Raw genomic sequence first — 11287 nt, forward strand, 5'->3', positions numbered from 1 at the left:
AACCTAATCATATCCTTCTCTTACCTAAAACCTTATGTGTCACTGAAACCAAATTACCAACATGGTACTCACAGCTCTCCACCACGTGGGCCTGCCTAGCTTGCCAACCTCTTCTACCTGCCATCTCTGCACACACGCCCTGTCCTCCAAGCAAGCTGAAATCCTCCTCTTCTCCTGCACCAGTCAAGCTCTCTGAAACCATTGTGTCTTGGCACGAAGGCTCCCTCTGACCGGTGTACCTCTCCCCTCTAGTCCATCTTTCTAGTTTTAGCCATGCAGGCAAGCAAGTGCTTTTCCTCTTATGTATTCTCTTTGCTCCTCCTACACACTGCTGATCTGACTCTCGCATGGCTGTCTGGCTGTGGTTTTATCCGTGTGTCTGTCTCTCCCACAAGGTTGAGAGTCCTTTAAAACAGAGACCCTATTTTACTCATTTTTACTCTACTACCCAGCACAGTGTCTGGTTTAGTCTTACACTTGGAGTCCCTAAACGCTTGTTGAATAAATGGATACAGGTGCAGAATAGTGATAAAACCATAAATGTAATTATTAGAAGAACCAGTGGAGATTATCTAATCCAACCCTTTCAGAATACACATACTTTAGTAGTTTTAACTACATCTCAGAAATTTTAAGGAATTTGCCCAAAGTCACATAGCAATGTAGAATCAAAATCATGGTCATGGCTTGGTCCTGTGCTCTTTACACTTCAACACACTGTTCCTGAACTGATGTTTGAATACTCTGTGATTCAGACTTCTCTCTGTTTTCCATCCAGCTTCCTCCATCAGGCACAAATAAATGAACTTTTATTTAGGAATTATTCTATGATGATCAAAACTGACCATTGTCCCTTTTTTATCAATGCAAACACTATAAAGTCCCAGGAGGTGGAAGAGATTACTCACCGGTTCACTCAGATTGTATGGTGTGCTGACATCAAGCTGTCTGCCCTGAAATGAAGAAGGAAGGAGTGAACACCCCTATCAATCCTGTGTTCAGTATAACTACCCCACCTTTTTTTTAAAGCTTCCTGGAGTAGTGTTGCCTCCTCAGTGTTTTCTAACTGTAAAGTAAGGAGCCAACTGTTTCAAAGTTGTTAAATCAGTCATTTTTAAAACCAGACAAATTGCCAGTGCAAATTAACAGGCATACCTTGGAGATATCGCAAGTTCAGTTCCAGACCACCGAAACAAATAGAATCACACAAATTTTTTGGTTTCCCAGTGCATATAAAAGTTATGTTTGCACTACAGTAGTCTATTAAGTGTGCAATAGCACTATGTTTAAAAAACAATGTGCATACCTTAATTTAAAATACTTTATTCCTAAAAAATGCTAACCATCATCAGACAACACAAGGTTACCACAAATCTTCAATTTGCAAAAAACTGCAATATATGCAGAGTGCAGTAAAACGAAGTATGCCTGTCTAAGGTGTAATGCTTAAGGACTCTGCAGAAATGATAAAGATGGGAGTTGGGGTGTAGACAAAAGGAGTAGTTAAGAACAATGGAGAGGTTCTACATAGTATTAAATAAGTCTGTGAATTAGTCAATTAATCAAGGACTGCTGGATTAGAGATGAATTATGTTTGCATTTTTCTTTCTTATTTTTTTAAGAGACTGAAACAACCATTGACTGCATTTAATTAACATTATATAACAGACTATACAAAAAATATTCATATTCCAACCTAACTCTGTATACATTTGCATTCATTACACACAAGGTAAAAATGTGGGCATTTCCCTAGGCAAGATTTTTCAAGGTGTATCTCTTTCTTGTGTTTCCGTATTTATTATTTTGGATTTTTTTTTTGATAATGGAAAAACTATTTTCCTCCATCCAAGAAATTGCTCCCAATATAGAAATCATTAGTGAGCTTGGATATGAAATTCAGAAGTGGGAAAATGAAGTCATAAGCTAAACAGACTATTTGATCATGAGATTAATAACCTGAAGCCCAGAAACAACTTGATTTTGTTCCTTATAAAGTCTCATGTACTAATATGAATAGTACATCTTAATTCTCATGGCTATGCAGTATTTGGGGTTTATATAGCCAGTCAGTCTCCAACTCTTTAGCAAAGGGATTTTCAGAAGTTCTGTTAACAAAGGAGTTAATGGAATGGCATTACTATTAAAAGATTTATGCTAACCAGGTGTTTGAGTTGGTTGAAAAGTCGACCATTTAACATATAACCATTCTGTTGTAAATACTGTACCACCAGAAGACAGATGAAATAGTTTTGTATAAAACTATGGTTTAAAAAACAATAAGGGTAATGAAAAAAACATTATGTTCAAATTTTCTTGAGTAAATTGCCAACCACATGACCCGGAGAATGCCACAATGTCCTGATACCAGCAACTCACTTAAATTGTCTCATGCGGAGACAAAGGTGGTACTGGGGGCTTTAAAACATAAATATAGGATATGCATACCCGAAACAGATTGATGACTATGCTAATCACGTATACAATTATATGTGTCGTGCAAAAACTCATTCAAAGGACTCCAAGGTTATGGTGGCCTATACCATCATACTTAGAGACTTTCAGTTTGTCTGAATAATGACTTTAAGACTGTTAACCCTGTCGCCTTCACACTATTTTGCTGGAAATCCTGCCTGTTTGGGAATACTGTGGTTTTTCAGGCTTACAGTCTGGAGCTTGCTTTATACAAACTAACCACTAAAAATGGGGGTGGGGGGCTTTTCATGAAATGAGCATTATAGGAACTAACCTCTGGGTTAAATACTACAATCATTCACAGGTGGGATTAACGGGGGTTTCGTAACTTTCCATGGAGGGATTTACATATGCCTAAAGGAAGCCACTGCTGAAACAGGTTGTTTTTTCCTTTGGGGCAGGGGCGGGGTGTTAGGGGGTTGGGTGTGCAATTTTCACTAAGCAGGGAAGTAACCGTATCTGTTCATGGTTACAGAGCTGTTGTGCTTTTAAGTATCCGTATCCATCTTCCTGCTCTACTCTTGGATCTCACAAATGAAACAACTTGTAGGTGACTACTAGAGCCTGCTACTGTAAAATGAAACAGAAAACCACCCATTGTCATCAAGAGTTACTAGATTCCCCTCTGGCTTTCTCATGAATCACCAAGTTAAATGTACAGTCACAACCCAGAAATTTCTAGATTGTTCACAAATGCCCAATAGGTCAAGCGTGGTGAATGTTTAACAGCATTTCAGTTGAAGACCATCCTCTCTTCATTCACACAGTCATGGCATCATCTTTTTTTGCCAATAGTTCATTGAAGTCAGGGTGTTTTTTTTTTTCTTAAAACAAACCAAAACTAAAGTCTCATTTTTGTCATAGATAGATATGAGATTGATATTAATTTTTAAAAGCCCAATTTGCAGACACATTCTAGGCTTTACACAGAGGCAGTGTGTATGTACACATGTGTGCAAGCAAGTGCAGCAGCTGCCATGTGTCAAAATGAGGATCAGGCCTTCTAGCCCTGCCTGATGGCACATGGCATCTTTCTGTTTTAAAAGCAGTCTTATTAAGAACAGAGGAAAAATACAAATTCAGAATTTTTCTTATAGTAAAACAACAGATTACTCTGTTTATTTCTCACATTTTCACAAATTTTAAGAACTTTTTTGTGCTGGAGGAAAATAAAAGAAATGGAAACTAAGGTGGGAAAAGTCTATAAATTGTCCATCCTGTCCCTGGTCATTTTTGAGTGGAGACCTTCATGAGCAGAAGGACTTACAAAGGATGGCAATGCTGAGTCTATGATAATCAGATATGCACCCGAATAGCCTTACATGGATATGATCTAATTGTCAACCTGCCTCACTCATTGACTTAGAATTATAGGCAGAGGAAAAGTAAGTGAATATTTTTAGTAACTCTAATTGGTACTGAGCAGAACCTCCCCTTAAAAGTTGCTGAATTTGAACCATTGAATTGGAGAGGTGATTAATTCAGCAAGGAGCACGCCATCTGTCCTGGGCTGACCCAGCACTACAAGCAAGATACGTTCCAAGAGACAATCGAAAATCTATAGGGGCTTGGGAGGTGGCTTAAGCATCTGTTGTGGCCTTCCAAACAGTCTGTGCTTTTCAGAGGGAAGAGAAAAGGGGCCATTACTGAGTTCGTGGAGCCCTCTCTCTCCCTTCCACGTAAGCACCATCCATTTTGCTCTCCACTCTCTCCAGCATCTAGAACGGTGCCAGAGGGATAATGAGTGTTAAATAACTATAAGCTGAAGGAATAAATCCATGAATTCAACATGGCCTACTACTCAGGAATGGTCCAGAAGTCATGCCTCTTGGAAACATCATCCAGTGACCTAGCGTTATGGGGGTTTACTTGAGAAGTAATCAGACACAGGAACCAAAGGACAAATGTTGACTTTTTTCCTCTCATTTGATGTGTAAATAGAGATTCCTCTAGGGCTTCCCTGGTGGCACAGTGGTTGAGAGTTCACCTGCCGATGCAGGGGACTCGGGTTCGTGCCCTGGTCCGGGAAGATCCCACATGCCACGGAGCGGCTGGGCCCGTGAGCCGTGGCCTCTGAGCCTGCACGTCCGGAGCCTGTGCTCTGCAATAGCAGAGGCCACAACAGTGAGAGGCCCGCGTACCGCAAAAAAAAAAAAAAAAAAAACCTGTATCTTTTAGATTAATTGTGCAAGCACATATTCACAGTTCTTTGTTTTCATAATTTTGTTCAAAATGAAGCCTTTGATTCCCCTTTGTGTGACTGAAACACAACCATACACAACCAAGTGTAAGATGGTGAATTTGCAATTGAATTTTTTCCTACCCCTTCAAAAAAATCAGGGTTAGCTCATAAAACCAAAAAGGTAGATGCTGGGTAGTTTTTAAACAATAAAGCAACAGATGTTTCTTGATGACCATAAAGTCACATTGTAACAGTATTAAGTCTTTCTGTTGGCAGCTCTCAAAATTAAATTTAACAGGTTGAATGGCATGCCCATAAATGGTCTTGGGCAAGGTAGCTTCCTGAGTTGAGTCTAGGGGGTTCTGATGAAGCAGATTTGTCAACCCTCTTTCCTGATCTCCACTCCCTCTCCATCCCCTTCCCCCTCGTTACCACAGCTAACATTAGTGAGTGATTCCCACATTCCAGCCACTCTTCTTGGTGTTTTACACTGTCTTATTTAATGTCCCAACAACCCTATTCAACAGGTACTGTTGCTAATTCCATTGTGCAGCTGATACCCAGGGAAGTTTTGTAAATTGTCCAAGAGTTAGGATTTGAATACGGCACGGAGCCTCCGTACCTGTGCTCCAGAGCCTCCAGAGCCTGTGCTCTTAACCAAAGCACAGATGCTGCCTGTAGTCTGCACCAAATTCCTCACGTTGGACTTAGGATCCTCGTCGTTTAACTTAGTTCCACCTGCTCCAATTACCTGCTTGAAAGACACAATCCCAGTCCCGGATCTTAAAAACTCAACCCAACACCTACTTCTTGGCATAAGCTTTTCTATCTTGCCCGCCTCAGCCGGAACTAATTTCATTCTTTACTTCCTACCCTAATAATGAAACAGAGCAGAATGATCTGTATTTTAATCCCACATATGATATTTGCTCCTGATGTGATATTTTGAAAGTTACCTATGCTGTTTAAACTTAGTATTCTCATCTGAAACATAAGTAGGATAATATTAATAAACATAAAGTTCTGTGAGGACTCAATTAAATCATATATTCATTATTATAGTACAGTGCCAGGTGCTTAGGAATCTAATATTAATATTATGTGCAAATTTGCTATAAACAGCCTTTTGCAGACATATCGTTAGTTATGCAATAATCTCTTCAGATAAATTTCTTGATGTTCAGTGTTAAAAGTATATTTTCTCTTTTAATTTTGACATTTATTAACCCACTGTTTTCTAGAAATCTATCAACTTACATCCTAGCCAACAGCACATGAGAGTCCCAGCTTATCCAAACTTGGCCAACTGTAAAATTTTTTATCTCTGCCAATCTGATAGAAGAAAATTGATAATTCATTCTTTCTGTGCAATTCTATGGTTGCTGTGAGGTTGAACATTTTTCACATGTTTTTTAACCATTCATAGTTCTTCTTTTTTAAAGTCTTCACGTTCTAAACTTAATTTAAATACTCCTATATATATATATATATGAGTTGGTAAAATTGTGTTTATCATACTTTTTTCCATTCTTTGGCTTTGTTTTTATTGTCTCCCGTTTATTGTCATATAGTTTCTAGCACTTGAATTTATTAATAATTTCTTTTAGTGATCCTGGATTTTTGAAGCAGGCTTCTTAAGGCATTCCCATTCCAAGATTATAGAAATATTCATCCCTAATTTATTCTAATATTTTTATAGGATGAGGTCTTGTTTTGGTTTTGCTATTTGTCTGTTTGTATTTAAATCATATCTTTTTTTAAATGCCTCCTGGAATTTATTTGAATCTGGTAGTGATGTAGGAGTTGGATTTTTTTAATCCTTTTTTTAAACTTTTTTTTTTTAAGCAGCTTTAGGTTTACAGCAGAATTGAGATTATTAAGGTACAGAGATTTCCCATAAACTCCCTTTCCCCACACATGCATAGCTTCCCCCATTATCAACACCACTCACCAGACTAGTACATTTTTTAGTAAGGACGAACCTACATTTGCATAACCATAATCACCCGAAGTCCACATTTTACCTTACCTTCACTCTTGGTGTTTGGACAAAAGTATAATGAGATATATCCCTCATTATGATATCAATACCATACAGAGTATTTTCACTGCTCTAACAATCCTCTGTGTTCTACCTGTTCATCTCCCCCTGGCCCAACGCCATCCCTCTCAACCCCTGATCTTTCCAGTATCTCCATAGTTTTGCCTTTTCCAGAATGTCATACAGTTGGAATCATACAGTATGCAGCCTTTTCAGATTGGCTTCTTTCACTTAGTAATACGCATTTAAGTTTCCTCCATGTCTTTCATGGCTTGATAGCTCGTTTCTTTTTAGCTTAGAATAATATTCCATTTCCTGGATTGCCGCAGTTTACTTATTCTTTCGCCTGCTGAAGGAAGGAGTTATTTTTCATTCTAAATGGATGGCCCCACTTTGGTTTGAAGGATCATCTTTATCATATTCCACACTCCCTTATGTACATGGTATTGTTTCTGGAGTGTATTCTGTTTTGCTGGCTTGCCTATTCCTATACCAGTACAAATTGTGCTAATTTCTGGATATTTTATGGAATTTTTGGATTATGGTTTTGTTCCATTTTCTTGTTATACAGTTACATATTGATATACAGGAAAGGTATTGATGTTAGTACATTTTTTTAAACAGGACAACCTTCTGAATCCTATAGTTTCTAATAGTCTGTTTTTGAATTGAGTTGATACTTGTAAAAGAGCACTTCTGAACACTAGTCCCTCAGCTGTTCAGATTTGTTACTCAAAAAAAGAGTTTTGTTGCCAAAGAAGATCAGAAAATTGTGATTAAACAAAGCCATTAATATGCGGTTGTGTCCTGTGGGTCTACAAAAAGAGGGTATAGCAAAAAGCCTTTCCATAAATTATTTGACCATGAATCTCTTTTGTTTCTTTTTTATAAAGGATCTCACAATACTAGTGTTCTGAAGAACATTATTTTTTGTTCTCTGCAGCACATGGCATATGTAATTTTAAAATATCAGGTCAGTTAATACACTCAACTAATACATACAGATTCCTCCATTAATGTAAAACCCATGCTCAAGCATAGAACGCTGATTTGTGCATTTTGGGACAGCAATTCTAACATTCCTTTGTACAAGACTCTTTTGTTTCTTTTTTTTTCTTTTTTTTTTTTTTTTTTTTGCAGTACGCGGGCCTCTCACTGTTGTGGCCTCTCCCGTTGCGGAGCACAGGCTCCGGACGCGCAGGCTCAGCGGCCATGGCTCACGGGCCCAGCCGCTCCGCGGCATGTGGGATCTTCCCGGACCGGGGCACGAACCCGTGTCCCCTGCATCGGCAGGCGGACTCTCAACCACTGCGCCACCAGGGAAGCCCTGTTTCTTTTTAAAAGACAAAGATGCCTCAATATCAAGAACCACCCAGTGAGAATAATATAATATACATCCAATTAGAGTCTCAGAAGGCAAGAAAAGGATATAGTAGAGACAACCTTATGAGAAATAATGACTAATAATTTTCTAGAAATGTTGAAATACATGAATTAGCAGTTATAGGAAGTATGTTGTATACCCAGCATGATAAAGCAAAAAAAATTTTAATTAAAAAAAAAAAAAAAGGACCACTCAGTGAAATCGAAGATGACCTTCATAGCGAAAATCCAGGCTAAAAAGGATAGCACAGAAAAAAATTCAAACAGTGAAATAAACTCGAACACTTTTCTATATCTTTCCTCTGACCCATGGCTCCGTTCACTGTTCTTGCACCGAGGTTTTGTCCCCCCAGCCCCGTGTGGGGGGCCCAGATGGAGGACATGATTACTGTCAGATTGGCAGACTGGGTCTTCTGCCACCGCCGCATCAGCTGTGCCTTTCTCTGTAGGTGGTGAGCGGAAGGCAACTCGGCAAAGGACAGACTGTCTACTCCTCCTGCCAAGCCCTGAAATCAAGGAGCCCACACACAAAATAAGACAGAACTAAGCTTAGCTAAAAAATAAAACAAATAGAATAAGAGAAACAACCAACATCAGTTTTGATAGTAGGGAAATTAATAAACAAATTACAGTGGTACATTCATACGATGGAATATTCTAAATATATTAAGGATCCTGTTTCCATAAAAACTTCAGGGTATAGGAGAAAACCCACCATGTAATGCTCAGTGAAAAAGCTGGGTACACAACTGTGTGAAAAATTATATACATATTTGAGGGAAAACACTGAAAGAAAATACAATCATAGGTTAATAGTGGTGGAATTATAGGATTTTTTCTTTTATTCTTCTCTAGCTCTTCTCTATCTTATAAATATTTTACAATTAATATGTTCTGTTATAATCAGAGAAATTTTTTAAATTTTTTAATAAAGAAAACATTTAATAGTCCCATTTTCCCATGTTTAAATTTAGATTACAACTGTAAAAACCTAAAGCACACAATTCTACATTCGTAGCAGTGAAGTCTTCAGCAAAGATTTATATAAAATACCAAACTTAAAAAAAAAAGTGCTATTAACCATAGTAAGCCTAAGTAGTGTTTTAAACTATAGTTTAAATTAAGCCAAGAGTGTAACACAAATGTTTCTTTTTTATTCTACCATAGACTTCTATCTCCAATACCTCAGCGTAATAGTGAATATTGTATTTAGTACTTTTATTATTTTTAAAAGTATGACTATAAGTATTGTCACATGTAAGCTATCATGCTATTTCCTTTGTCTTTAGATAAGAAGAGTGTATCTTTCCCTGGCTAGAATGTATTTGGTTTTTAAAGTTGATTCAGTGACTGTTTTAAGCACAACTAAGTCAAAATAACTGAAAAGACATGAAACACTGTATATAGGAGGAATGACACCCAGAAATGAGAAGGAAATCATAAATGTCCCACAAAACTCACCAAAAGAATTACTAATGCACAGATAGAAAGGAATTTACAAACAATTCTGTCTTTTAATAATAATTATTATATATAAATATATAATACATAAAATAATATATAAATATATAATAACTAATAGTAAGATAAAATGTTCTCTGTGGCACCTACATCTGCTTCCCTCATCATCCACCTCCCGATACAGTCATCCATCCACAATATAAATAGTACTGCTGCCTGCAATTAGAAGGCATTGCCCTGTGGCTGAACCTATTTCATGCTTCAAGACAAATATAAATGATTTTGTAATAAATGAGTTTAACTGATATTTTTTAAGGTGTGCAAAATTGATTTTATTTAAGCCTCATTTACCCGAAACCCATGCCCCCCCTGCAAAAAAAAAAAAAAGATCTATGAACAGATAACTTAAAGAAATAAAGTAGCTCTGCCCTACCTTCTGTAATGACTAATGTTCCTAACTTATTTTGGAAAAAAGAATCTTTCTTGCCTTGCTACCAACTTCTCATGAGAAAACTTCTCATAAAGATAAAATAATTCAAGCATTTGTAACAAGCTGAATTCTACATGTTCTAGTTTCTACAAAGACAAATATTAGACCAGGAAAACTTACCAGGTTAGTTACACATGACTTTAGGCAGCTGTTTAAAATTGTACACTGTACCACAGAAATCCATATGCAGCCAAGAGTCATAAAATTGACAAGTTTCAGAACAAGCCAGTAAATGTTCTTCATCACTTCACCAATGGCGGATTCTTAGATGAACTTTCTTCTCATTTTCTCCATTTAGCTATCTGAATTCTTTGGGTTTCATCACTTCAGTTGGAAGAGTGGCCGGTGGATTTTTTGCGTTTGTTTTGATGTGTTGGAATATCTTTGCCTTTTAAAATAGTGTTTAGACCTTTGAATCCTAGATAGCTTGTATCATTCCCGTAATAGCTATTTCATAACGTAGCTTCCTTTTACTCCCATAAAGAAAGTCACCCACTGCGTAAAGGTTAGGTCTTAGGAGAGCGCTTCACATGGAAAGTAAACAAAGTAGAGACCGCAAATTGCATTTCAGCAAGCATGTGACACGTGCAGTCTGAGACGGGATCAGATTCGGTGGATCCTCCACCACTTCACTTCTTTGAGGTTTGTTCAGCTACGCAGGAAATTGGGTTTTGACCCTCTATGCTTTAGCAAACAGTAATACTATTCTAATAATGAATTATCAAAAAAAAACAAAGCGCCCAAATCAAATGATGCAGCAGAGAGAGAAAACAGAACCCTTCGAAACCAAATATATATTTCAAAATGAAAAAGCAAACAAAGCTGCAATTAATAGACAAATACTCTTGAGGGTTAGCTAACGACAAGGAAGTTTGTTAGAGCGCTTTCAGAACTTCACTACATATTAACTAAAACACAGCCTTATCAGGTCTATTGAGACAGAACTGAAACCAGCCACCACAGAAACCTAAGATATGTCCCAGTGTAACAGCCCTGAAAAGGAAATATTGTACAAATTTCAGTCAACCCAGCATCAAGATAAAGTTTAAGCCTGAAACAAAGAATTTGAAATTTGCAATGTACAGAAGTGAGTCATTCTGGATAGCTACTTTTTAGATTGCTGAGGGTTAACTCTTTAAGGCTAGATATTTTCGTGTTGGTGTTCTTTCTTATGACAATCTGAAGTACCAAATCAACTTCCTTGTCTTCTTAAATAAATTATACTAATGTAACTTAAGCTTTTCTTAATGGCATG

At 37.4% G+C, this 11287-nt stretch overlaps 1 protein-coding gene across 2 annotated transcripts in view; it reads right to left on the bottom strand.

The window, feature by feature from the left end:
• The window catches only part of ROS1 (ROS proto-oncogene 1, receptor tyrosine kinase), a gene marked incomplete at both ends in the record, with an annotated part of 120095 nt that extends 109820 nt beyond the window's left edge, over positions 1 to 10275 (bottom strand). For both annotated transcript variants that reach the window (XM_079716592.1, XM_079716591.1), the window contains 2 exons: positions 909 to 953; positions 10153 to 10275. In XM_079716592.1, coding sequence (XP_079572718.1) covers positions 909 to 953; positions 10153 to 10275 — 168 coding nt within the window. The remainder of the gene's footprint in view (positions 1 to 908; positions 954 to 10152) is intronic.
• Between the last annotated feature and the right edge of the window lie 1012 nt (positions 10276 to 11287).

This window comes from Hyperoodon ampullatus (assembly GCF_949752795.1).
Source record: "Hyperoodon ampullatus genome assembly, chromosome: 12".
Classification (NCBI taxonomy): domain Eukaryota; kingdom Metazoa; phylum Chordata; class Mammalia; order Artiodactyla; family Ziphiidae; genus Hyperoodon; species Hyperoodon ampullatus.